The sequence below is a fragment of the Drosophila persimilis genome, unplaced genomic scaffold, assembly GCF_003286085.1.
Source record: "Drosophila persimilis strain 14011-0111.01,24,50 unplaced genomic scaffold, DperRS2 tig00000798-arrow-arrow-pilon, whole genome shotgun sequence".
NCBI classification, from domain to species: Eukaryota; Metazoa; Arthropoda; class Insecta; order Diptera; family Drosophilidae; genus Drosophila; species Drosophila persimilis.
Window position 1 is genome coordinate 510,338 of NW_020825355.1, and position 27,111 is coordinate 537,448.

At 45.6% G+C, this 27,111-nt stretch overlaps 4 protein-coding genes across 19 annotated transcripts; 2 read left to right on the forward strand and 2 right to left on the reverse strand.

Moving 5' to 3' along the window:
- Positions 1-2,782, reverse strand: LOC6602494 (putative mediator of RNA polymerase II transcription subunit 26). The gene is made up of 3 exons (XM_026992999.1): positions 2,461-2,782; positions 2,183-2,377; positions 1-526 (listed from the first exon to the last, which is right to left on the reverse strand). Exons 1-3 carry the CDS (start codon positions 2,776-2,778, stop codon positions 158-160), a joined length of 882 nt encoding a protein of 293 aa, XP_026848800.1. The 5' UTR covers positions 2,779-2,782; the 3' UTR covers positions 1-157.
- A 2,372-nt stretch (positions 2,783-5,154) lies between these two features.
- On the reverse strand, positions 5,155-22,034 carry LOC6602491 (PDZ and LIM domain protein 4). Of its 14 annotated transcripts, none has more exons than XM_026992916.1 (9): positions 21,792-22,034; positions 18,799-18,947; positions 18,418-18,724; positions 9,096-9,296; positions 8,918-8,997; positions 8,264-8,335; positions 6,255-6,417; positions 5,572-5,610; positions 5,155-5,500 (listed from the first exon to the last, which is right to left on the reverse strand). In XM_026992916.1, the coding sequence occupies exons 1-9, from the start codon at positions 22,017-22,019 to the stop codon at positions 5,414-5,416; spliced, it is 1,326 nt and encodes a 441-aa protein (XP_026848717.1). In that variant the 5' UTR covers positions 22,020-22,034; the 3' UTR covers positions 5,155-5,413. The 14 variants fall into 14 exon arrangements, with proteins under 14 accessions (XP_026848717.1, XP_026848719.1, XP_026848718.1 ...); XM_026992918.1 differs by lacking the exon at positions 21,792-22,034 and adding an exon at positions 19,482-19,769; XM_026992917.1 differs by lacking the exon at positions 8,264-8,335.
- LOC6602492 (cell division control protein 6 homolog) lies at positions 9,970-12,270 on the forward strand. The gene is made up of 2 exons (XM_002027484.2): positions 9,970-11,485; positions 11,552-12,270. Exons 1-2 carry the CDS (start codon positions 10,054-10,056, stop codon positions 11,968-11,970), a joined length of 1,851 nt encoding a protein of 616 aa, XP_002027520.1. The 5' UTR covers positions 9,970-10,053; the 3' UTR covers positions 11,971-12,270.
- A 1,647-nt stretch (positions 22,035-23,681) lies between the features above and the next one.
- On the forward strand, positions 23,682-26,504 carry LOC6602490 (TBC1 domain family member 13). 3 transcript variants are annotated; one of them, XM_026992985.1, is made up of 7 exons: positions 23,682-23,856; positions 23,934-24,007; positions 24,076-24,551; positions 24,629-24,634; positions 24,693-25,118; positions 26,236-26,333; positions 26,406-26,504. In XM_026992985.1, exons 1-7 carry the CDS (start codon positions 23,837-23,839, stop codon positions 26,467-26,469), a joined length of 1,164 nt encoding a protein of 387 aa, XP_026848786.1. In that variant the 5' UTR covers positions 23,682-23,836; the 3' UTR covers positions 26,470-26,504. The 3 variants fall into 3 exon arrangements, with proteins under 3 accessions (XP_026848786.1, XP_026848785.1, XP_002027518.1); XM_026992984.1 differs by lacking the exons at positions 26,236-26,333; positions 26,406-26,504 and adding an exon at positions 25,285-25,622 and having other exon boundaries at positions 24,693-25,216; XM_002027482.2 differs by lacking the exons at positions 24,629-24,634; positions 26,236-26,333; positions 26,406-26,504 and adding an exon at positions 25,285-25,622 and having other exon boundaries at positions 24,693-25,216.
- The last annotated feature ends 607 nt before the right edge of the window (positions 26,505-27,111 follow it).

The following is a 27,111-nucleotide window of genomic DNA, read 5'->3' on the forward strand; positions in this document are numbered from 1 at the left end:
AAAAAAAGTCGTATGATATAGATACAAAAATAATGTTATGATCTCTGCCGATATCGACACAATTACAAACTACATGGACTTGCGGAACTTTCAAGACAACATTCAGACGAAGAGAGCGAGAGACCTGGCAGACCTCGGACGGGACTCCCATCTCCTGTTACTGGTACTGATGATACTGCGGCTGCTGCTGCTGCTGGTGCTGGTACTGCTGCTTGCCGGGGCTGTGGCTGTGGCTGTGGCTGGGACTGTACTCCTGCTGGCCCTTGTGGCCGCCGGCACGGAGCAGCTGTGTGGCAGGCGGCGGTGTGGGGATCTTCACCACAATGTCGGTGGGCTCGCGTATCACCTCGGCCTTGAAGCCCTCCTTGGGATCGGCCGTGTACTTGACGGTGCGAATGAAGCCATCGCTGTCGACCACCGAATAGCTGCCCTTGATCACGGATCCGTCGCGCACCTCCTTGCGGTTCTGGTAGTTGGTGAATTCGTCGTCTTTCACATCGAATCCGAACTGGTACGAGGAGTTCTGCTGCAAAGAGGCAATGGGAATGGGCAATGGGCATTGCAATTTCATTTGGGATTTCAAATGCGTGTACGACCCAGTTTCGTGTCTGGCCCGGAGGCGATTGCGTCATCGAACACACGCGAACAGGCGCATGCGTGTAGGCGCACCTCCAAGTCCCAAGTCCCAAGTCCCACTTCCCCAACTCCAGCTGCAGGCCCCCCCCCCAACCCAAGCCCGAGTCCGAGTCACCGACTCCCCGGATCACGCACAAGTGAAAGTATTTTCTGTGGAGCCGCTTGCATATTTTAATGGCCCACAAGGCGCACGATATCGGATCGGATCGGATTGATCGTGTGGTTATGCAACCGCCAGGCGGCAGGCGATAGGCGATAGGCGATAGTCAGGCCAGCCTTAGACTCCATTCAGGCGTTGGCCAAACCACTCACAAGGTTGGAGTCTCTCTTGCACTCTGAGAGGATGGGAGACCTTCAGGCGGCGCAAAGACAATCGGAAGACTGGGTTAAGGTAACCGCCAGAAGCATGACTCTAAGGCGTGGCCTGCAGTTCGGCAAATCTGCAATCTTTGGCTCCAAACAAAAAAGAGCTGAAAACAAAAAACTCTGCAAATTGGAAAGGCAAAAGCCAGCAAAAGCCAGCAAAAGCCGGTTCTAATGCGTGCACTGTCCGTTTGCAAGGCATTTGCTATGGGAATTGGGTCTTTGACAGCGACTGGTACTGCAACTGCAACTGCAACTGCAACTGGAAGTGCATGTGGCTGTGGAAGTGGCTGTGGAAGTGGATTGTTGGGCGTATATGGGTCGCCGTTTGAAAGTGATTGTATGGCGGAGAATGCAGCACTTTTTATGGGCCAATAAGACTGCCATCAAAATGGTAAGATCTAGAAAGAATTCAGCTCTCAAAGTGGGGGCTATAAAAAAGAATAATGCCATACTTATCATAACTGGAAACTAGGTAGTTCTTTTGATTGCCAATCGATGGAACTGAGGAATATACTACAGATTCGTTAGAGTTCCACAAAGACTTCCAAACTTCGAGATCCTGTTACTCGCTCTCTCAAGCGATCTACTCAGGTCTCTTCCCTTCTATGCCAAAAAGCCATCATCATCTTTGGGCTAACACCACAGTTCAATAAGTCTCTTTTCCAGACAGAGCACTTTGATCCCAGTCCCCATTCCAGGCAGAGCACTTTGATCCCCGTCTCCTTTCCAGACAGAGCACTTTGAGCCCAGTTAAAGCCAAACTCTGATGGATTATGGCTAATGTGGTAACGGATATGCAGCAGCTTCCGCATGAGCAGGCCATAAGCAAACTGCTGCTGCTGCTGCTGGCCAAGAGAGTAAACGGTTAACGGTTAACGGCCAGGCCAACGAACATGCAGCATCCACGAGACACAGACATGTGGCCGTGGCCAAAAACCACAGCTGCTGCTGATGCTGCGGCCACTGGAAGCTGTGTGGTTAATGAACCCCAAGTCAACGACTAACACCGCCTCCTACTGGCCAACCCCCCTGCCCCTGCCCCTGCCCCGCTCTGTTTGTTGCATGCCTCAATTGTAATTATGTTGCGGCACTGAAGCGAAAAGGAAAGTGCGCGAACATCGAACTCGAACTCGAATTCGAATTCGAACTCGTTATGGGATTTGTTGGACCCCAAACTTACGTCATCGTACTCCTCCTCCTCCTGCTGCTGCTGCTGCCGCTGCTGCTGCTGCTGCTGCTGCTGCTGGAGCGAGAGCTTTTGCTGTCCTTTGCCCAGGAGCGAGGGAGCCTGGTAGGCGGGCTGCTGCTGCTGGACACGGCGTGGCGGCGGTGCCGGAGCCGCCTGGACCGACTGGCGGTACACGGACTGCGGCTGCTGCTGCGACTGGTACTGCAAGGGGGAACGGAACCATAGGGCGTGCTCCAAGGAGGGCTGCGGGGGGTGGGGGGGGTACTCACCTGCGGCTGCTGCAGATAGTCCCTGACGGCCGGGGCCACATAGCCCTGCTGCTGCTGGGCGCGTATCTGCTCGGCCACCGTGTCCTTGAGGCGGATCTGCTGTCCCGCGTTCACGTACTGCTGCGTCTGCTCGGAGTTCTGCTCGTAGATGGGCGTCTCGGCGCCCTGCGACGACTGCTGCTGCTGCTGCTGCAGCTGCTGGTAGTACTGCCGCAAGTAGGCGGGGTCCACGCCCCCCTGCTGCTGCTGCGCCTGCGCAATGCCGCCGCAAAATGCGACCGTGGCCACCACAAGGAAAAGCTGCCTTTGGATTTTCATTTTTTTTTTTTTGGACACTTGAACAAACTTTTTCTATCGCGCACTCAACCCACTTTGGAGATACGTTTGTATCTGCGCTGTCTGCGGGCCCCAATTGCACTTTTATATCGACAAACGCCGGAGCGGACGCCTAGCAACTAGTTCTCTCTCTCTCTCTGTCTCTCGCTGTCTCTGCCGCTCTCTCGGGCCACTCGATGGCTCTTTACTGATTTACAACAGCTGTTTGCTGGCGGGGGCCATTTCCGTTGGCTCCCATTCGACGGCTATCATGGATGGTGGAGCATTGTCTGCCTCTACCCTCGACCTGTGGCATTGTTTCGACCGAAACTACTGTTTTTGGTGCTCCACTTGCGAATAGAAAACAACAATTACGTGATCTTAGGCCCGGACTAGGCCCACTGCTAGGCCCAGTGCAGCAGAGAGTGTACAGCCATGCCCGGTCTGTTAGTTTACATAGACAGCTGATGGACAGATCTGCACCTTGCCGGAGATCATGCAATCCCCTCCAATAAATAAAATGTAAATTAAATTGCGGTTGCCTCCCCAAAGACCCCATAGACGTGTACAGCGTGTTTCTTTATGCAATTGCCTTGCGGCTTCTTCCTAGCCATTAGATAATCCTCCTCTTGATGGGGTTCACATTCTTGAGGTCAACAGATCGAAGACCCAGCCGGCAACAAGTGCAATATCGTCTCGTCTTCTTGTCTATTGTTTCCAATGGGGGTTTGACCCAAATTGCTGCAAAACGTTTTTCAGTGTCGCTTTTGGACTTGTATCCGCCCACCAACCAACGAACGAGCCATCTATCTGCATCTATGTATCTATCCATCTTGTATCTTGTGTTGTGTTGCGTTGCGTTGCGTTTGCGTTGCGGTTGAATAGGTTCCGAACGATCTTTGATGTCGCTTTTGATGTTGCCAAATCTTTTGCATTCGCCCCGCAGCCCAAGCCATGTGTCATGTGATCGCACGTAGGACAGACCCAGCCCCAGTCCCAGCCCCAGTCTCAGTCCCAGCCCCAGCCAAGAGTCATTAAACCTCGATATATCTAAAGACCTCCTCCGTCTCTTTGGCAAAAATTTGATATTTGATGGGATTACAATTGCCTCAGAGTCTGTCTGGGACTCGTATTACTGTAACAGTTACGCCCTGAATTTGCATGGATATCTGTTCATCGGCAAGGTCATTCAGTGGGTGGGGGTTGGGGAGGAGCTGCAATCGAGGTCTTTGGCTCGCTTTGATCCCATTTGTGGTGTGGCCCCAAACAATCGCATTGCCCCGATACCCACGGAGGCAGCAATCAAAGAAAACTGATTTTGTGGCTTACTTACCCGTGAAGTGAAAGTACATTATGTGTTGTTTTGTGTTGTGTGTTTCGTTTCACACAATTGTTATGCACATTACACATGCACGTACAATATCACTCACCACACACCACACACTCTCCTCTCTTCGCCACTCTTAAGTGTCTTATTTCCATTCCAAATTAAAGTCAAATTTATGTTCATTTTTCAGCTCATGTTTGCGTATAATTTCAATATAAATACGTTTAATTTGTGAAGTGATTGATGAACGATTGTCCCGTCCACGTTCCACAGCGTCATGTTATGCAAAGATCTTTCGGCTACTCTTTTTTAGGGGTTGGGCCTGCCACTGGGCTGGGCCTGGGGAGGGCTGTACTCGTATTCAAATGATGATCAATTCAATTACGTTTGTGGAAAGATGTGGAAAGAGAGCCGAGAGCAGAGAGCAGAGAGCAGAGAGTATATCATCAGGTGCATGAGGAGCTCGCAAACCAGAAAAAATCGTCAAGCACTGCCGCATAACCGGTACTCAAAGAGTTTGCGGATAATTTTCCAACACTTCCGAGCTTAATACAATTTTATTTTATTTTTTTTTCAGAAGAAAACACACACCACAACCGGTCGATATGGCTTTAGACAGGTGAGTCCTTAACTGTTTCATACTGAGAGTATTGATCGACCCTAAGCCTTCCCCGGGCATAGTTCCATTGGGTTCTGCAGGACTCCTACTATACTCTTCCCGTTAAAACACCGACAACCGATCGATCATCTTCTCTTTACCCATTCGTTAGTTACATTTATTTAATTCAAACATTTCTATTCTTATTACAAATCCATGACTAGAAAACCACTCAGCGTCGAACAGAATGGAACACATTTCTGTTGACAAAGAATCAAAAAAAAAAAAAATCTAAATATATATTTAAAAAAAAAAAAAAACAAAGTTGCCTTTCATTAGTTTTGATTTTTGTTGTTTTTGTTGTTTTTGTTTCTTTTTATTAATTAATTTGAGTGTGTGTGTTTTTTGCTATTGCGTTTGGGGGGAGGACAGTACATGGGGGCTTGAGGCGGAGTTAATCGATATTTAAATTGTAGACATATCATAGATTTATTTCGATTTCAAAACAATTCACCAATTTATCATTAAACTTGTTAGTTTTGCTCTCACAATTTCGTCGTCGTTCATTAAATAATTTACTGAATAAGTTCAACAGAATTTCATTAAAAATCCGCTAAATATGTTAGGAGATAAACAGGAGATACCCCAACGCGTTGGATGATCTTTATCTGGAGATGCTGGCTGGCTGGCTGATGTTGTCGCTGCTGCAGCTTTTAATATTCGGTGGCACCAATAACGCTGTACATGAGACGATTGAAGGAGCCGCTCTGGCGTATGTTCTCATCGTGAGTGTTTACCACCTGCCAAGGGGGATCCACAGATTAGAGATATGGTCACAGATATACAAAAAGAATCATTATAAACCACTCACATTGTACGGCGGACGGGATACTGGGGCTGATACCGGTTTCTGTAAATGCATTTGGGAAATACAAGATATATTATTGAGATAGGAAATACTTATGTGTATCATAGAGATTCCACTAGTTTTCAGTGCAAAAAGTATTTGTAAATGCAATTCTCGAACTGTTATGAGCGTCTGTTAGGTGTTAATCGGATGTTAAAATGCACAAAGGAATACAAATAGTTGGCGGAATGATTTGGAAAATATACACAGAGATGGGGTTAATGGATGGCGGTCGTAGCGTATATCGATCGATCAAAAACCAAGTTAGTAGCTACTTTCGGCCATTAGTTAGTGGTCATTACAGTACAGAGCGCTTAACATTCTGCTAAGACATGGACATGGACACTGTTGACTAACATTCGTTGTGGTTCAACTGTACATGAAAGAGAGATAGACGGCGCGCCGTGGCTTACAGACATTAACATTTACATTTACAGAGCAATAGAGAGACAGCGCGAGAGCGAGGGCGAGATAGGAGGATAGAGAGAGAGACTCTTTGTACAGATGAGAGAGAGCTGGAGAATCGAGTGTATCGAGAGCGATCTTTGTCTGATAAGTACTAGAGTATCTTCCACATGAGATTGTGTGTCGATTGATTTTGTAGTAGATTTTGTTTCGAAACGATTCGGTTTGCGCACGGATCTTACCTTTCCTGGAACCAATCTATTCGGCTGATAGACCCTAGTCTGCACAGGTATGGTCACCTCCTGAGGCGAGGCATTGCCATAGTTGCCGCTGTAGCCGCCGTCTTCTTGGATGGCTCTGTAGGTCTCGCTGTTCCTTGGATCGTATTGGACAGTTTTCTTATAACTGGATCGGGGATTTCGGGGATTGTGCATTTGTGCATTTGTGGATTTTGCATTTTGCATTTTGCATTTGATTGATTTTTGAGATCGTTGAAAGCGCCATTACGTTATTTCAAGTTATTTTGTTTATTTGTTTGGTTAATCGAAAACAGAATATTTTATTTTGGTTTTTGGTTTTTGGTTTTTTGTTTTGGTTTTTTGTTTTTGGTTTTTTTTTTGTATTTTTACATCGGTTGAGTAGCGTGAGAGAGAGAGAGAGTAGTGAGAGAGAGAATAGAAAGAGAAAACAGGATGTGCACAAAATACGTTAGAATTATTTTGTTTTTGTTGTTGTTGTAATTGTAGTTGTTGTTGTTGTTCGAGGATGCGGCAGGACACATCTGTGCGTTGTCTCAAACATCATTTGAATTAATAGCAAAACTCATTAACAAATTCCTTACGAGCTAGTGTTTAAAAAGTAATCGAACAGAACTGCATAACAAAATAATCGTATAAACTATTCAAATCATATTCAGTTATCGTTTCGGATGAGTCGAAGCCTTAAACTGGGCCTTGGGGGATTAGTCTTTGGATTAGCATTAGCATCATCACGATTAATACTGGGAATGGGTGGGGGACTGGGACTGGGGCTGGGACTGGGACTGGGGCTTGCATTTTGTGGAGTGGATGATTATGCCATAGGAACTTTCAGTGCTAGTACTGTCTTCTGTGAAACATTTTCCATTAAAGTTAATTTTTCGAAAAAAGAAGTAAGAATAAGAATAAATTCAGCAAACGTCTTTTAACTTTCGGATTAGTCTTGTGGGTGGAGGGGGGGGGTATGGAAAGGGGGAGCAGGAGCAGGGGTTTATTTTTGGCTACTATATATTTCTTTGATCATTTATTTTGTTGATAGAGTATCTGCAGTTGGTGCTGTCGCTGTTGTCGTTGTTGCTCTGCGAGTTGTTCTTTTTGCTTTTGTTGCTCCAGTATAACACGTTTTTGTTCCAGGAAAGATAGATCGATGAAAATTCTAACATTAATCGTGCAGCTAAGTTCTAAATAGTACAGGATCTAATTTCTATTAAGCCTAGGATGGGATACTATGTCTTAGATTGGTGTTTTTTTCTTTTTTTCTTCTTTTTTTTTTTGTATATGTACTGTTTTTGTACTGTTAGGGTGGGGTAGGGTTCTGTTAGGCAGTTGTTGTTTCAGATCAATTGTTCTAGTTTTTATTATGGGTGCACAGGCACCTCTCCTACCAAAAGAAACACTTGCCACGCCACCTTTTTGTCTTGAAACGAACGAACAGCAGGGGGAATATGAGGTCCTAGATTCCTAGAGGGTATAAGTATGTACAAAGTAAGTTCTCCAACAACAAACACAGACTCAGATCATCCCGAGTTTTTGGCTGTGCCATTACGATATAATAGGCAAACATTTAGGAGCTACAGATACGGAGATACAGAGATATATGTACGGGCAGATATAGACAGCAGAGCACATGCAATTCGTGTTTGGACATGTATATTGTTTTTGGACTTGTTGTTGTTTCTGTTGTTCTGTTCTACTGGGATATAGATGTAGATATTGTATCTGGTATCTGTACATAAGTATGTATTGTTGGAGGTTGCAGTTGCAGTTGCAGTTTGTTTTCGGGTTGCGGGAGACAACAATCAATCATATCTGAGGGTTATATATGGTATTTTCTGTACAGACAGGCGGGGGGGAGTACAACGGATAAAACACGGGGCATAAACATTCTTCAATATTCATTATACAGTATAAATATCGCAAAAGTCAAGATTCAAGTTCTTCAAAGAAATCAGGAAATCAGGCTGTGGTGCTCAAGAAATCGAATTTACTTTTACCCGTTCAGTTTTGTTGGCAAAGGACGATGCAAAGGACTGTCCTTCAAGCGATAGCTATCGCTTGTGGCGAAGCTACAAACAATATACACAGAATATATATATATACGATAGATGTATACGATAGATATATACGATAGTTATAGATAGAGGCTAGTACATACAACATCTATGGACTGGTGTGTGTGTGTGTGGTGTGTGTGTGTGTGTTTCTCGTTTGTGTGTGGTTTTTCTTTGCGTTTTTTTTTTGTTTTTAGTAAATTTGGTCTTTGACTTTTTTCGGAAGCTTATTGGTTAGTGATTTTATGTCTGCAACTTAACTAAGAATCAATATAGTCGTTCGACTAGTCGTGGCTCGCTTTTATTAGTCGGTTCAAGCGCTATTCGAGTGGCGGTTCTGGTTCTCTCTCTCGCAAAAAATTAAAAGCTGCATCGAAATTTCGAAAAAAAACGTTCTACGCAAAATTTATTCAAGAAACTTTCAAAAAGAAAAATTATAGAAAAATCATAGAAAATATATATGTATGTACGTTCGATTTGACAAAGCGTTATCCAAGAATTCAGATCAGATATTAGTGCTTTTTCTGGTATCGAAACTCTAAGCATAAAAGTGGTTTCCAATTTGGTAAATTTTCTTGTGGGTGGGGCGGAACTTACGGAACTGTGGTTCTGATGGTGTCCTCAATGTTGCTGTTTGAGTAGAGGCCGATGGGCGAATTGAATTGCTTGTGGAAGACCTGCAACGGAAAAGGGGATTACAATCAGTCAATCAATCGATTGATTAACAGGGGGCAAGGGGGCAGGGGCTAGGGGGCATGTGTGCCCATTTGCTTACACGGCCAGTGTCGGCTTCCGAACCAACAACCTTGTGCAACATGGTATCGGCAACGCGTTGCTTCATGATACTGTCATGGTAGTCGTGTCCTGGATGGGCGCGCACAGCCGGATTGGGATAGTGCCTCAAGTAGGAGTCTGTCGATGGGGCATCCTTTTTCACCTTGGCACCGGGCAGGACCAGTGGAGTTGTACGGTAGGGCTGAAAATCGCAAACAAAAACAAAACAAAAGAACACCACATTAATGGTTTTGTTTATGCCATTCAGAAAAACACCATTTGGCAGCAGTTCTAACAAATAATAATAATAATAAATGAATCACAGAACGATTATGGGATACAGAATCGGAATCGGACTCGAAATCGAAACAATTTCTTGCTGTATTTTTCCCATCGGATCTTCTCTCAGTGTGTTGGATAGATAGATCGAGAGATGTGTGCGTGTTGTATAAACTTTATTTACCAAAATATTCCATTTTATGTACGATTTTGAGCGCCCGTTTATATACTTTAAAAATATCCCAGCCGCCAAGGCGAATATTTTTAGGCGCTTACGTAAGCGTGTTCTTTGCCAGCGGCCAACGGCAGCAGGCAGGCAGGCAGCGTCCAGCAGTTTGTATTTTGTGTGTCGGTCGTTCTTCTGCTGGCTGAACGTTTTATTTTTACCACGTAAGTAATTCAATCGCACGCGTAAAGCAGTTCAAAAACTGCAACAAAGCGCGCCCAATCGATTAGTCCAAGTGCAGCCCTGCGCCGACGTTGCCAGACAGTCAAGTCTAGCTTGAACAGCTGTTCTGTGACCTTTATTTTCCTGTGAATGGCAAAACATTTTGCGCGCTCTTTTTCTAACGCAGTTGATTTTTTTTTTACCCCGTGGCACTAAACCAAACAACTAGAAAATAAGTAGTGCTGTTCGCCAATTAATCAGAGCCACTAACACGCCAAAACCGCGCCTAAGCATGGCCGCCGTACGCCGCTCTACGCGTTTAAGCAGCATCAGCAAATCGACGGCTGCGTCGCCGTTGCCGCAGTCGCCGCGGACAACGACGACGTCACGACGCTCTGAGATTTGGCGAAGGCGACAGACCAAAGCCTCAGAAGACAGCAGCGACGAGGAGGAGCGATATGATATCATTAGTGTAATTTCAGAGAATAACGAAAACAGCAACCTGTTGAATAAAATGGAACGGACGGCGCGTCGCAGGACGGCCCCCGCAAATGTGATCCAAGAAGAGCCAAAGACGCCACGCAGCAGCAGCAAGAAGTCGATGGCCAAGGCGACCAGTCTGGCCAGGCGCGTGCAGGCCAGCAAAGAGGCAGTATTAAGCTATAACGTAACCAGCAACGACGAGGAGGAGCAGGATACCCATTCCCATGTCTCGCCACCGAAGCAGCGGAAGCTGAAGCCGCTGCCGCAGCATTTGATAAGTCCCTCGCGACTGCTGGACAGACTAAGCATCGACGAACGCCAAGAGCCAGAGCACAAGACTGAGAAGAAGCCACAGGAGGAGGAGGAGGAGCCAGAAGCTGCACCTGAACGTGCGCCTGCAGCTGCACCCTCGCCTCCGCGCAACAAATACCAAAATGCCAGACGCGTTCTGAACAGCGCAGAGACCCAGAATCTGCCAGGGCGCGAGGCCCAGCTCCAAGAACTGCGCGAATACTTCACCAGCCACCTGGAGAGCCAGTCGTCGGGCAGCCTGTACGTCTCGGGCCAGCCGGGCACCGGCAAGACGGCCTGCCTCTCGCTACTGCTGCGTGATCCGGAGTTCTCGAAGCGACTGCAACGTGTCTATATCAACTGCACCAGCATTGCCAGCGTGGGCGCGGTCTACAAAAAGCTCTGCGCCGAGCTGCAGCTGAAGCCAGCGGGTCGGACCGAACGTGACAACCTGGAGGCCATACAGCGGCATCTGCGCACCGCCAAGCGCATGCTGCTGCTGGTGCTCGATGAGATCGATCAGCTGTGCACGACCAGGCAGGCCGTGCTGTACACGATCTTCGAGTGGCCCGCCCTGCCGGGCTCCAGGATTCTCCTCGTGGGCATTGCCAACAGCTTGGATCTCACAGATCGGACGCTGACGCGTCTGAATGCCCGCTGCGAGCTAAAGCCCCGCCTGATGCACTTCCCCTCCTACACCAAGCAGCAGATCGTGGAGATATTCAAGTCACGGCTGGCCGAGGCGGACGTGCTGGATGTCTTTCCACCGGTCACGCTGCAGTTGCTGGCGGCCAAGGTGAGTGCGGTCAGTGGGGATGTGCGGCGCGCCCTAGACATTGGGCGGCGAGTGGTGGAGATAGCCGAGCAGCAGAAGCGCGACGGCGAAAGGGAGTTCAACCTGAAGGCCTTGGAATTGCCAGATGGCCAGGAGAAGGCAGAGACGAGGCCGGGTAAGATTGAAGATCAATGGAGATTGGACTTTTCACGAGAACTAACTCTTTGGCTGCCAATTACAGACATCATGAAGCCTGTTCAGGTCACCCAAGTGGCTGCCGTTCTGAACAAGGTGTATGGGGCCTCGCAAAATCTCGAGGAGGACATTGAGGCTGCCTTTCCGCTGCAGCAGAAGCTGATGCTGTGCAGCCTGGTGCTCATGCTGCGCAACGAGCGCAACAAGGACATTAGCATGGGTCGCCTGCACGAGGTCTATCGCAGGGTGTGCGCCAAACGGAACATACTGGCCCTGGACCAGGCCGAGTTCACGGGCACCGTGGACCTTGTGGAGACCAGGGGCATCCTACGCATCATGCGCAAAAAGGAGCCGCGCCTGAGCAAGGTCCTGCTGCAGTGGGACGAGGAGGAAGTGCATGCGGCCCTAAGCGACAAGCAGCTGATCGCTTCGATCTTGAACGACACCGCCTGCCTGAGCAGGTGACGATGAGGATGATTACCCACCCTTCACCCACCTCCGCCCTTCGGATGAACAGAACAGAAAATTAGTTTGCTAAACAATTTCTCGAGTTAATTGCGCATTTCTCACATTCTCATTTCACCTTGGGGACGCGACTGCGACGACGTCGAATTTTGAGCATTGAGAATACATATAAAACACACAAAAATGTACACTTTTGACGCTAAATTTAAAATTCGTGGCTGTGTGGCGCAAGCACACAAAATATTTTGAAATATCATTTGAGGGTCACTCCTCGCGACTTTGGCTTTTAATTGAATCGAATCGAATCTTTATGTTTTTGTGTCGTAAATCTAAGTAAATCTTGTCCCCCCCCCCCCCCCCACATAATCTTCCGTCTCTACGTTTATTTTGTATTTCATTTCCTGTTAGATCCTAAGCGTATAAGAAATAAATAAGTTCTGCAATAGACGGCGACAATCCATCCCATCCACAAAAGTGAAAACAATTCCTCACTTTCGCTGCTGAGATCGTGCCAGAAAATTTGTACCCGAATGGAGGTACCCTTTCCTATCGTTAGCGCTAATGTTTTCGGCCATTCCGAAATGAAATTAATTTATAATCATTTTGTTTATTATTTTTGCCTGCCTGCCTGGCTGTGTGCTTGCTCCGTTCTCTATACGCTCTAAAAATATCCCAGTTTTTTATTTTATTTTTTTTTTTTCTGGTGTGGTATGAATTACATTGAGAACGGAACGGAACGAAACGGAACGGAGAACGGAAAGAGCGCAATGAAAAATATGCTTAGCAAAATGTTCGAGTATTCGGAATCTGTCTGTCTGTCTTGTTGTTGCCTTTCAGCGCATATTGACGAAAGGCGAACAAATGTTTGAATAATAAGCCACTATATACACGAGTACCCGATCGAGAGAGAGAGAGAGAGAGAGAGAGAGGCACTACATATGTACTAGATGTATGTATATAGCCCCCATAGCTCTTTGCATATAGCTCTCTATATGTGGGGTGACTGCTTCTTCTTGCTTATAATTATATGTATATTTTGTGGGGGGAAAAAGTAAAATGAAGACCACAAGAATACATATATGTTATGTATTGCCACACAGTCGGCGGATGGATGGCTTGGCATTTGTATTTGAACTTGAATTCCAAGCACAAAAATGTTTGACGGTAAAGGTGAAATGAGAGAAATGTTTCAGCTGGATGGATAGGATCCTATACATAGACCGCTTCTAGGCAGTTGGAACATGTCTAGAAGACTTTGTTTATATGTTCTAAATATGAACAAGTATTTGTGGTTGATTGTTGGAGGGAATACTACCTATACTAAGGTAGGGATAGATTAGATACTATCCAGATTTAACAAGATTTCTTTGCCTTGATGGCATTTGGAATACTAATGAAGTGTTTTGTGACGTGAAGTCCTATTTCGTAGGTATTTTTTCACATCTTTAAAGGTACATATGGTTGAGCTTCCAAAGTGTTCAGATCTGATGGGTATCCACAAGTTAGGCCAAGGTTGTGGGTATGCTTTCCCTATTCGGTTATTGGTCCAATACATTCAATAAAGAAGAAAAATGTGTGCCTTCCTTTAGCGATTCAGCATTGGAATAGGAAATGCCAGCAGGATAATGAACCGAAGCACTCCTGAATGCTGGTTCCTGGACAACAAAGTTCCCCTGATCGAATGGCCTTCACAGTCGCCACACCCACCGTTTTTAAGTGGTTTCTATAGGTCCCAAAAAAGGAACGAAAGTTAAATCCGAAAGACAATTTGTAGCAAACTGGTGGATTCCATGGATTCCGAAGTTAACAAAAATTGGAAGGTAGTGCCACAGTCAATATTAAATTGAAAATTTAAAACTACTAGCCTTTGAAGCTTGAAAATTGTTTTTCCTAGATTTAAATCTGTAAAGTCTTAAATGAAGACTTTCAAATCTTATTGTTTTGGTATAACACCTCTCAAAAAAAAAGGATGAAACTCAAAAAAAAAAAGAAAAATTCACTTAAGAATGTTTTGAAATATACGAATAAAATATGCCGTTTCTATAATGTATTTTGGTCGATGTTTGTATATTCTCACGTAATTTGTAGTATAGTTCACTGTCGATTTCGCTTACTTGATATTGAATGCACTCATTGAGGTCTGGCTGCTCCTTGTAGTAGACTGGGGATCCGTTTTTGAACTGAACGTACTCCATGTTTATGTTTTTGTTGTGTGTGTGTGTGTGTGGGGGTTTTTTTTTCAATTTAAACTCCTTTAATTTGGTCAAAATTAAAAACAAAAAAAATAGAAACGAGAACGAGAAATATTATAGCCAGAAAAAAAGAAAAAAAATTACGTAATGGTGGTTCGATCACGTCAGAATTGAGTTCTTTCTGTGTCCACAATCTGATGGGTTTTTGTTTTATTTGTAACTTGCTTTTTCGTCACGTTTAAATCAAAACGCTGCAGCTGGTGGTTCTTTACGGAGGACTACAAAGGATCTCAGTGGATTATTCGCTCGAGTCTTATTGTTGTTTATTTTTCAATATTCCGAACGCAACTGATTTGAAGATTTTCAAATGCTGGCGAATTATTGCTATACCGACTGCGCGGAATTCCAATTTTCGTATATATGTATATATGTATCTATATCTATATAGATCTATAGATATATGTGGATGCTCAGAGCAGCGACGGTCTTATGTATGTATAATCGTATTGGTTGTTGGAGAGTGTGTCCATGTGTCTGCCTATCCGTATGGTCTATGGCCCATACATCCATCCATATATTGTAGAGCCGATGGTCAGAGGCCGCCCGCCCACAGGCCACAGGTTTCCGTCGGTGTGTGAGAGTGTTTCGAGTGTGAGAGAGGAATATACAAAATATTGTATGTTTTCTTGTACAAATAGATGTGTTTCCCCAGAGCAGAGCAGAGCAGAGCAGAACAGAGTAACAACCACACATAGTACACGTATAAACTTGGACTTGGATCGAGAGGCGTTCCACCACCCACGCGACATTCATATAAAGCTCCCCCAAATATATGTCGACCTGATTGTTTGTCCTGACTGGCCCGGCCTGGTCCGATGAATATTATTCGGTTATAACCATCTCGTATATATCATTTAATTGCCGCTATTTTGTGGAGCACAAATTCTGAGATACAATTCTTTCACAATTTCGTATCGAGACCGAGGTTATTGTTTCGCCCGAATGCAGGCAGAATCGCTCAAAATTAGATGAGAAATGTATTTCGCAAATTTTCACAGCCAGAATAACATTATTGATGTGTTCAGTTTTGTTTTAGCTGATTCTCAGTGACACTGAAGCCCCTGCCCGCAAATTAGTCAACGATTTGTGACAGTTCCAAAGACACACACTTTTCAGGGTATGGGGATGAGGATGAGAATGAGGATGGCTATTGCCATTGGCATTCTCTGCCTATCCCAAGTCCCATGGCTGTCAGTACCAATTGGCGTTGGCACAGGGCATTGATGTCTTCGACAGATCCCAATCACACAGCCAGCCAGCCCCAAACAGGTCTAATTAGCCTTCAAAGGCAGACACACACCTTAAGTTTTCAAGTTCGTTGGCATATCCAAGGAACTCGTAACTTTACATGGAAATATGTTTACGTTTTGTATTTTTCCAACGCGCTGTGAAGGTTGCAGCTCTTTTTTTATTTGAAAAGAAAATGCTACAATAAATATCGTTCTTAATGAGTTCTTAAGTCGTTTTATGGCTACACCAAAGCGAAAAAGCAGAAAACAAATAAGAGACATGCCTTGATTTCCCATAAATTAATTCAAACAAAGGTACAATAACCTGTTCATGGATAAATAGCTCTATAAATAAATGGTACGAGCAGAAAAACGATCCACCTTTGAGGTCAAATGTTCTGGAATCCTAACAACTGATGACAAATCAAATCGCAGATCATCAAAAACATACTGTATGTGTACGAGTATGTATGATGTGCCTATGAAAGCACCTTGTCTATTATTTTTGGTGCTGCATTGGCCAAGAAATCCGGCGACCTTGGGTGGTGTCTTGATTCATTTGCCGCGTCATCGCCCACCACTGGGGGAACCTGGGGAAGGTGTTCGTGTGGGTGGTTGGGCAGGCACTTTCTTTCATTGGCATTGTCAGAGCACATCACAAGGTGGGCTGGCCCCCACTCGTGGACAGGCATGGATCAAGAGCAGGCCCAAAAACCCCACCCTCTCACCTGTGTGGGTGCTGTGGGAGCTGTGGGCCGACTGCAAGGTGCCCGAAAATAGCTCAAAAAATATATTTTCTTGTTTATTTGCGTCTTTGGCTTTTGGCATTATCCGATTAGTGGATTGGGGGCGAGAGAGCACCTCTTCTATCTTGCTGTACTTGTATCTGTATCTGTATCTGTATTCGAATGTGTTTTCATTTCTGTTTTCATCTGATTTGATTTCTCGCCAATTTCCACCTGTGTACTGCGTCACTGGGCGTCTTACTCTTCCTGTTTAACGCCTCCTCGCTCTCTCTTTTTCGGCAAACCGATTCCGACCCCACCCCTCTCTCTGGGGCTATTTCTGGCGGATGTAAAATCAGTCCAACCTTGACCACACAACATTTCTATCCTCTGATGTCAGCGTTACACGCAGAGAGATAGAGATAGATCCCTGTTAGCGCCAGCCACGAACCACTAAACGCCAAATGAAATTATTTACAAACAACAAAAGTGATTCAATCACGAAGATAAGGATGAGGCTTGCTGTGGAATTGTTTAAGAATTTTCACAAACATTTCATTGTAATTTTTCCCTATTCGAGTTGTTTTGATGCACTGCAGATAGAAAATTTGCTACTCCCTTCCTCGAGTAAGGTGGGCGTTTTAAATCTATTCCAATCGGACAATTTTTTGAAAACAAAAAACGTTATGCCTCTAGAGTCTTAATTCTACATCTATTTTACATGTATTCTACTAGAAATTCCACAGCTTTGAGCTTTTTACTGTATGCATTTGCTTACCTCGCGTAGAAAGCATGTAAATGTCGATTCATTTATGACCAGGAGATCCTTTCTTATGGTCAATCAAAAATCAATTTTAAAAAATAAAACCAAGTGAAAAACGATTTAATAACGGAATCAATTAATGGAACCTCTAAGAAATGATTTATACGTGCTTAAACCCTGTTTTCAGGTGTCTCTGTGTACTACATTTTAAGGTAGATGTCATGTAGAAAAGTGTGTCAGAACCAAATCCATACATAAATATGGTTTATTCTATATACGAATTGAGGTGGAAGTAGATGTGTGTAACACCGAGGCGGAAGCTTTTCCGATCGTGTAAAGTATATCAATTCTTGATCAGCATCAATTGCCAAGTCGATATAGTTCTGACTGTCTGTTTGTCCCGAGCGCCCTGAGCGCCTAGATCTCAGATCTAAAAGCTTTAAGAGCTATATCAACCAAATTTATGGCTCCAGAATCCACACTGTTCAAGTGCTTTTCAAAATTTCGAACCCGCCCTTTTGATTATACGAGAAAACAAGAAACCGAAGACACAGAATCGTAGAGAACGAAACTCGACCATATCTAGTACACTGTCGAATCTGTATGAAATTGGATCATTATTGTAGTCCGAATGAAGAAATCCATTTGCAGAGGCTACACTACCCCTTCCACTCGCTTAATCATTCTCTCTCTATCGATATCTCTCTTTCTGTCTCTCTCTTAATGGTGCAGCATGCGGTTGGTGCTGCTGTGAGAAGTGAGAGATGACAGATATAGCGGACAAGAACAGGTCATTAAATGGAAAGGAAATAAATGACATACAAGAATTCACATTAACTAGCGGTCATGGTCCCTCTCGTTATCTTCATTTTTTTGCCATCTATCATGAAAATTGTGAGAAAAGTGGACAGAGATCGCGGAGAGATCCCCCTACTCGTCCCACTGGCAAAAGAGAGATAGAATGCGGTAGTCATCGGCTTCGTTACAAATTCCGGCTCCTAAAAGCTGCATACATAAATCATCAGCTTACATACATATATACTAACTGAGTATCAGGTATTAATGTAGAGCTGCGGCCCTTGCCGCGGCTTGGAAAGAAATGCTATTCCACGACACGACACAGGATAGCCAGCAAGAAACGCTACCGAGATGATCTAGGACGCCAGAGCCCTTGATCCGATTTTATCCTACTCTCGGAACCGTAAACCTTATGTTATTTAATTAATATAATCAAAACTCGGGACACATAAGAGTCTATCCCTATGTGACAACCTATAAGAGTGCTTCAAGGGATCTAAAGCTATAATTTTCAATATTAAGTACAGAATTTCTTATAATTAATACCCCAGATATTTTGTATATAAATCGTGGGGTTATGTGTCTAAAATGTAGATCAATATGATTAATTATAATGATAGGTTAAGGTTAAACATACGTTTTTGATGTATCACCCGACTGGAGGGGGGAATTCCACTCACCTGATTAACGATGGCGGCCTGCTCCTCCTCCACATCCTGCTGATGGTCGCGCGTTGGCTTGGGCGAAAAGACCTCCGACGGAGTCACATAGCCACCGGATGCGTTTAACTGGGGAAACACGGTGTGTGGCAAGGAGTCCACCGGCAGCTGCAGGGCACGTTCCAGATGGCTGGGCCCAGGCAGAAACGGCGACGGACCGCGATGGGGCAGCAGCTCGGGGCTGGCCGGGGGCAAAGTGGAGTTGCTGCGCGAACCAGGGCCAGCTGCCTCCTGACTGACGCCCTGCGTGTATGCGATTTTGTTGTCCCTGAGAAGAGACACGAGAAGAGTTATATAAGGATGAGGTGGATGGATGGATGGATGGATGGATGCTCCTCTCACCTGTGCACGACCAGTCGGATCTCATTGCCAGCACCGCGGAACAGCTGTTGGGCGTCCGCGTGACTCAGGTCGCGTGCATCGTACTCGCCGATCTTGGCGATGATGTCGCCACGCAGCAGTTCCCCATGCGAGGGGCTGCCAGCTTGCACCTGCAACCAAGGAGGAAGGTCATTCCTGATCTACAGAAGCCTTGACATAGATATGGCACTTATGTACGTATGTATATATACGTCTGTATCTGAGCAGATTATGATTGTGTATACATTGTTTTTAGATGGGTTTGCGACTGCGACTGAGACTCAGGGGCCGGGGGGAGGAATATTTGGTTTGGTCTATTTGGATGCGCCTCAATTAGTTTTACTGGCGTCGCGTTTTGGCAAACGTTGCAACGTTGCAACGTCGAATGGCGGATGGCGGATGGCTCTCGCTGTGCCAGTTTCGCCATTTCGCTATTTTGATTTGTTGTGGTTTGCTCGGGCACTGCACGGCACAGCACAGAGTACGCCGTAGAACGCCGTAGTACGGCGTAGAGCATACGGAGGAGGAGCACAAAGGCCAAATCGGTTTGGCAAGCGGCTTCTGCTCTGCATCATTTTGATGAATGAGAGCGGGCCACAGACGGACGACAGACGGACGAACAGGCAGACGAACAGCAGAACCTTCTCTGGTTACATAAGCATTACCCTGGTGATGATCAACGGCGTGTCCAGATCATTGCCACCAACCAGACGAATGCCCCAGGGCGTGCCCTGGCCGTCGCGGAACAGCAGCACCGCGAACTCGTGCAGCTTTGGGCTCATCCTGTTGTAGGTGTTGTCTCTCGCCGTGGAGCTGGATCAATGGTGGTTCAATGGTTCATGCGACCGATTCCACTCTCGACTTTGGCTATTTTTCTGTTTCTTGAAAACTGTTTATTTTTCTTGGCCAATTGTGTGTCGGCCCGAGGCGCTTGCGGCGCGATATTGCAGTCCGTTAAGCGTTTTGTTCGATCGCAATGCTGCTCAAGTACTAATTTTAAAATACAATTCGTATTCCTTTTTGCAGCAGCAGCAGCAGCAGCAGTAGCAGCAGACACAGAACCAGAAGCAGCAGATCGTGGTATACCACGAATACAGTGCGCCACAAATGTACAAGTGTAATGTATGTGCGAGTATATTGAACATATGTACTCGTAAAATCGTAGAATCGTAGCATCGTAGAACCCACACTCGTCGTCGTCGTCGTCGTATTCACATTCACCGGCAACCCCGACGACGACTACATCCCGAGAAACATGAATTCAATTGGCGATTCCTCCTTATTCTTAATCATTAAGCGAGGGGGTTTTTCGCGCGGAGAGTGCTGAACTTTTGTTGATCCGATTGTGACGCACTTGAGAAAGCACTTTATTTACCTTTCTTTGGGTTCTTCGTTCCCTTTCTGTTCAACGATAGCCAGGTGTATTTTTGTGTACTCTAGAAAGTAGACTATGCTCCATAGGGAATCGAATTTCATAGACTCCATTCTAAAGGAGAAGATAAAGGGAAATGATCCCGAACGGTGTCCTGTCCTATGACAGAGCCCCGGTGCCACGGCTGCCTATTCTTTGGCAAGGCGCACAAAAGACTTACTTTTCGGTCCTAAAAATCCAAAAACAAAAAACAGTACAGTACAGAAAATTGAGGCAGAGCAGGGAGGAGATTGAACCAGTTCTTATATTGGGTGCTTCCTGCCTGTAAAGAGTATCCAAAATTCAGCCAGCAGAGCACATTTATTTTCCTTATTGTTCACATTATTTAAACTTTCTTGGGCTCTCGACATTTCTTGCACATTTCTTGTGCCGTGCCACATTTTAGGGCGGGGCAGGGGCAGGGGCAGCAGCCAGCACTTGATCCAGTTGCAAGCCGACCCTGAATGAAATGAATGCCACATGTCATCATTCGGAGCGCACATTTTGATGATCTTGCTGCCGCTGATGTTGCCACGAAAAAAAATCAAATGTCTGGGCATCTGGTTTTCAGCACTTTTATTATTGTATCTGTATCTTTTTCTGTGCGGCGGATGAGGCAACTGAGTGAGGAGAGAGTGTAATTAAATTTATTTACTGCCTCGATGATGAAAAGCTGATCTAAATACAGAGGGATCATCATCAGCAGCAATACGGTGACTGATTCCGGATTTTTCCTCAAAAATCGGATAAGATCAAATGATTGCAGTGGATAAAAAGTAAACGCACCACGTGACGTATGCGCAATGTGCAAGGGTCTATGGTCGCTGGATTGAAGGCCGCCCCGTATGTTTCTCGACAGCTGTGTTCTTTGGGGGACCTAGAAACATTCCGTTTGCTCATTTTTGGCAAGTATTTTACTTCTTACAACGGAAAAATCATTTTCCTGCCCGTCGTATTCCGTTTTCCCAGTGCCCTGGCTGCGGATATACACAATATATGGTTCGGCATTTTATTTTTGCACTTTATTTATTCTGTTTTCGGCGCTTTTTTGGCTGAGGTTTTGAAATGTTTTTACTATTTGCGGTTTGAATTGTTTTCGATTGGAATTTCGGCGATGATTTTGTAAGACTTTGAGGTCGCTTCACGGATACGAGTATGTACATATTCCATCCGAAAATATTGGTTCTGTTGGTGCAGCGAATATTTCATCAATTTCATGCTAATGGACATACATAAATTCCATCCATCCATCTCTCGATCTGGGTCTGATTTTCTGTGGGTTCTGCTTGGCCCCCTTTTTTTTACTTGGTCAAAAACTGCAGCAGTGGCCAATTAATTAAATTTTGCGTGACAAATTTACGAGCCGCCAGGGGCAAAAGTGTTATTGAACTGATTTGTGACACGAGCTGGTGGGAATAAGAATTGGGGCCACCCACAGACAGAGGCACAGACAGAGACAGAGACAGAGACACAGACAAACACACCCCTACCCCACTGATGATTGACAAGCCATATACGAGTTCATTGTGGTATTTAGGGTGGTTGGGGGATGACGAGGACTTACCCCAATGTTTGGCTCATCGGCGAAGTGAACCCGCTTCTTGAGGCCGCTGGTGCTGCTGCGGCGACGCTGCGGCGTCAGGCGACATGGGGGCGGCAGTACCACAGCTGGCGGCTGTACAGCTAGAGTGGGCGTGGATTGGGTATAGATCTCATGGACGTAACTGGGCACCTTCCAGAAAGCCGGTCGCCTGTATGACGCGAAACCTGCTGATGATCTGCTGGGCGTCATTGCTGGCCAGCGACTAGCGTAAACAAAAGAAACGCTGAGCAAAAATCATGCAAACACATTCAAAAATGTTCTCAATTCTAGAATACTGCCTGCCAGTCGTCAATGCGTCTGCTCGCGGCTCCGTATATGTGTGTACTATGTGCGGTGCGCCAAGCAAAAGGCAAAAATCTAAAACAAACAAAAAAGCACGAAATAGACGAACAAATGAGCGCAAACCAAGTGTTCATCATGCGAAAGGCATGTGAAAAGAATAAATGCAATGGAATTATGAATGAATGAGAACTAACAACTGTGCTCAATGCCACTGCCCTCAAATGCAGTGCTTAAACACTGCACAAAGCAATTATCCAGACACCCTGTGACGTGAGTGTGAGGAGTATAGCCATTTAATATTCAAAAATATATTTCAAATGCCACCGCCATTGGTGCTGCGAGCGATGTGGCAGCACTGCCGGAACTATCGGACGAAGAAAATATGAGCAATTTCTCTCTATCTGGCAACGTTAAATGCTCCCAAAAAAACGCACCCCTGGTTTTCAAAGGTACAAACCGTATAGAAACTTCCATACGCAGGTTTTTTGAATTTTCGCTCAGTAATCGTACTTCGTGTGTCATTTATTCCAATAGATTGCATTTATATCCTTTTCGCTCATTCACTTTCAACACTTTCATTGGCCGAGAGCAAAAATCACGTTCCATGTTGCGGCAACATGCAAGCAACATTGCATACCCTAGAAAATGATATTATAGAATTGAGAAAATGTTTGTCATCTAATGCACTAATTAATGCAGAAACTTGTCACTCTTTGTTTTAAAGCTATCACAACGATATTTTGAAGGTAGTGGTCTATTTACAGAAACCAAGAATGGGTATCGGGATCGAGATATGTATATTTACAAGACCCTAACCAAATGTCTAAAACATAACAATTTGAGATAATTTCATTGTTAATCACGTTTCAAAACAGCTTGAAACAGTTTCTTCATATTATATTAACGAAATAGGGTATACCTGTACAGAAACACTTACGGCGCATTCTATAATCACTTACGTTGTCACTTTTTTGCTTTTTTTGTTTACCTTTTTTGTTTAAACCTTGCTGCAGTCAAAATACGATACATGGGAGTACTTAAAAATAGCCAATCTTGTAGAAAATGTATTCATCAATGGTCTAAAATTATATGGGCAGAGCTATAAGTCTTAGTTACTCAACATTATTCAACGGAATATCAAAATTGAGCAATATAGTTTCCAATCCTTGGATGCTCCGATTAACCTATTATAAGCCAAGGGGATATTTAAATTTTCCCCCGAAAATAATGAAAATTTATTAATGTTAGCGCAGTTCAGGTGAAAGATATAGTGTTTTTTTTTAAGTTCAGAGGAAAGATGGCATGAGTCTACAAGAAGAATTTACAATCGTTAATATTTTCCGTCATTTACCTCCAGTATTTGAACTATTTAAATAGAGGGGGCTTAAGAGGGCTAAGTGCGGGTTTTCAGCTACATATATTGTTGTTGAGGAACCAAAATTGAGGCAAAAACAATCAAAGTCAAGTATTTAAAACAAGACAGTTAAGTAGAAAATTGATTCATTAATCGGATAAAACTATGTGGGCAGGGCTGAGAGATCTAGATATCTAAAAATATTCGACGGAATATCAAAATTGTTTCTGCTTCGAACTGTATTGGAAAAAGCAATAATGCAGCTGGCTGGATGACAACAAAGCAATAATATACGTCCAGTCCACATCATTGCAACGCGACTGTCCCTGCATGGAGCAGACCGAGATCCACGCCCGCATACAGCCAAAGCATGTCTATTTTCAAGGCGCGGTATGGACGACACAAAAATGTGATTTGTTTTCGGGAATTAAGAACAAAAGATTGTTATCCCCCCCTGTATCTTTCAGTGTAAAAGAGTTCGATGATGCGCTGGCCCAGGATGTGGTTGACCTAAAGGAGCTGCGCAGACTGACGTTTAATGGTGGGATATCACACTTCTGATAGGCGTAGCAATTCATGGACATGAATCCAATCCAATCCAATCCACAGGTGTGCCCGATGTACAAAGCTTCCGTGCACTCAGCTGGAAACTGCTGTTGGGCTACTTGGGACCAAGGCGCAGCAGTTGGACGACCACGCTGGCCCAGAAGCGAGCCCTGTACAAGCAGTTCATTGAGGAATTGGTGCTCCCCCCGGGACACAGCTGCAATGGAGCTGGAGAAGGCGACGGGGACGGGGACGTCGCTGTTGATTCAAGGGGCGTTGGCCTACAAGATCATCCGCTTAGCGAGGGGCCTGAAAGCGCCTGGAACACATTCTTCAATGACAACGAATTTCTGCTGCAGATCGACAAAGATGTGAGGCGCCTGTGTCCCGACATCTCATTCTTTCAACAGCCCACAGAGTATCCCTGTGACATTGTGGTGCACAGTAAAGGCGAGCACGGGCGGCGGCTTCACGAACGGGTAGTGCCCACGGTGCTCAGCTCGGCGAACGTCGAGCGCAAGGGCTTGGGCATGACCAAGGTGAGTTTCGGTCGGAAATTGTGCTAGAAAATAAGCTCAAAGTTTGTTCCATTATGCATACCATTGTGGACGTTTAGCAGCAAGTAAGTGACCCCCACTGAAGCGACACTCGATTTAATGAGCCTCTTTGCTCCCAATCAGATCAATTTAATCACAAAGCGTTCGGTGGAGACCTATGCCGCCATGGAGGACGGCCAGGAGGCCCACTGGGAGGTTGTGCAGCGCATCCTATTCATCTACGCCAAGCTGAATCCTGGCCAGGGTTACGTACAGGGCATGAATGAGATTGTCGGACCCATCTACTATGTGATGGCCTCGGATCCGGATCTCTCGTACCGCGCCCACGCGGAGGCAGACTGTTTCTTCTGCTTCACGGCTCTAATGAGCGAGATACGCGACTTCTTCATCAAGACTCTGGACGATGCGGAGGGTGGCATAAAGTTCATGATGGGCCTGCTATCTAACATGCTGAAGACTAAAGATATAGACATCTACGAGCATCTGAAGAGCCAAGAGCTGCATCCGCAGTACTACAGCTTCAGGTGGCTCACCCTCCTGCTCTCGCAGGAGTTTCCACTGCCCGATGTGCTGCGAATTTGGGATTCGGTATTCTCGGACGAGCAGCGCTTTAATTTTCTCATCAAAATCTGCTGTTCCATGATATTGTAAGCATGCGCTGACTTTCAACTTCGCTGATTCATTTGCATTTACTGATGTATTTACTGATTTATAGAATCCAAAGGGAAGCAATTTTGGAGAACGACTTTGCCTCGAATGTGAAGCTGCTGCAAAACTATCCACCCATTGACATAAACGTTGTGATTACTCATGCAGTCTCCCTGACGTAGCACTCACTTTTAGTGATACCACAGATATTACATATAATACCCGATTCCGGGTAGAGTCTGACAAAGCAATAATCCACAGTGTCTGGCTATCATTTTCAATAGTTCGAAGCCCAGGACCCAACAAAAGATCGAACACTAGCGCTGTTTCTCTGTTTTATACGTTAAAATTTCATAATAAACGAATGTGCCGCATGTGTTTGTGTGGAGATTAAAAATGCGAAAACATATGTAACATAGAGTGATCATAGCTCAAGTGTCAAAAAAGCTCGTCAAAAAACACAGTAAAAAATATATATAACATTGGATTCCCGTTAGAGATTGATTACTTGGCCAAACGTGGGGCCGTATCCTTGCAAATCGTCTGAGCAATAAACTCCACCAGTGTTCGGGTCGGGCTCTGTAACTTTCAGTGTAAAAGAGTTCGATGATGCGCTGGCCCAGGATGTGGTTGACCTAAAGGAGCTGCGCAGACTGACGTTTAATGGTGGGATAGCACACTTCTGATAGGCGTAGCAATTCATGGACATGAATCCAATCCAATCTACAGGTGTGCCCAATGTACAAAGCTTCCGTGCACTCAGCTGGAAACTGCTGTTGGGCTACTTGGGACCAAGGCGCAGCAGTTGGACGACCATGCTGGCCCAGAAGCGAGCCCTGTACAAGCAGTTCATCGAGGAATTGGTACTCCCCCCGGGACACAGCTGCAATGGAGCTGGAGAAGGCGACGGGGACGGGGACGTCGCTGTTGATTCAAGGGGCGTTGGCCTGAAAGCGCCTGGAACACATTTATTACACAGTACTACAGCTTCAGGTGGCTCACCCTCCTGCTCTCGCAGGAGTTTCCACTGCCCGATGTGCTGCGAATTTGGGATTCGGTATTCTCGGACGAGCAGCGCTTTAATTTTCTCATCAAAATTTGCTGTTCCATTATATTGTAAGCATGCGCTGACTTTCAACTGATTCATTTACATATTCTGATGTATTTACTGATTTATAAAATTTTAAGGGAAGCAATTTTGGAGAACGACTGCCTCGAATGTGAAGCTGGTGCAAAACTATCCACCTATTGACATAAAGGTTGGAGGAGGTTGGAGGGCATCTCCTGCAGCTGTCTCGTCAGGTTCTGGGCGGCTGCCTACTGCAGACCAATGCGCCATCCTTCGAGGTCGCAGAACTCGTCTTTTCTTGCGTATAAGTCCAGCGACGCACTGGAATCCTGTTCTGTGGGTTGCGCAGCTCCTGGTAGAGCCAGATGCCCAATGCGGCCCCCTCGGCGGTGGACTCGGCGTGGCCGCAGTTTTCAACTTCGATTCTGTCGGTGTCCAGCTCGGCCAGGATACGGCAGGCGGCGGCCACGGAGCGACGGATCGCCTCCTTCTGTTCGTCGAGCACCTCGTAGGGATTGTAGCCGAGACACTCCTTGCCGAGGCCGACCACAGCCACCACAGAGTAATAGGGGATGCGCTCTGGCTCGATCGCAAAGAAAAGGCGAGCCTCGCCCCGCTTGGGCATGGGTCCGGACATGCGGAGGACCTCTAACAATCGGCCGGCAGTCTTCTGGACATTGTACCGCCAACCGGCCGCGGTGAGGACGCCAGCATCATTGCGGTCCGTTTCGTCGGCGAACACGCCGACCACAAGCCCGCGCGATGGAGGACCCGCACACATATCCATCTGCTGGAGCTGCAACATCTGGTTTACCGCCTGCGAGG

Coding starts and splice junctions, on each gene's coding strand:
- LOC6602494 (XM_026992999.1), bottom strand. CDS start 2,778: ATGAAAATCCAAAGGCAGCTTTTCCTTGTGGTGGCCACGGTCGCATTT. Junction 2,378..2,460: donor ACTATCTGCAGCAGCCGCAG/GTGAGTACCCCC, acceptor CAGTCGCAGCAG/CAGCCGCAGTCCGTGTACCG. Junction 527..2,182: donor AGGAGGAGGAGTACGATGAC/GTAAGTTTGGGG, acceptor GCCTCTTTGCAG/CAGAACTCCTCGTACCAGTT.
- LOC6602492 (XM_002027484.2), top strand. CDS start 10,054: ATGGCCGCCGTACGCCGCTCTACGCGTTTAAGCAGCATCAGCAAATCG. Junction 11,486..11,551: donor GAAGGCAGAGACGAGGCCGG/GTAAGATTGAAG, acceptor TGCCAATTACAG/ACATCATGAAGCCTGTTCAG.
- LOC6602490 (XM_026992984.1), top strand. CDS start 23,837: ATGTCTATTTTCAAGGCGCG. Junction 24,008..24,075: donor GCGCAGACTGACGTTTAATG/GTGGGATATCAC, acceptor TCCAATCCACAG/GTGTGCCCGATGTACAAAGC. Junction 25,217..25,284: donor ATCTGCTGTTCCATGATATT/GTAAGCATGCGC, acceptor ACTGATTTATAG/AATCCAAAGGGAAGCAATTT.
- LOC6602491 (XM_026992916.1), bottom strand. CDS start 22,019: ATGACGCCCAGCAGATCATCAGCAGGTTTCGCGTCATACAGGCGACCG. Junction 18,948..21,791: donor CCGATGAGCCAAACATTGGG/GTAAGTCCTCGT, acceptor CCTTGGTTGCAG/GTGCAAGCTGGCAGCCCCTC. Junction 18,725..18,798: donor ATCCGACTGGTCGTGCACAG/GTGAGAGGAGCA, acceptor GTCTCTTCTCAG/GGACAACAAAATCGCATACA.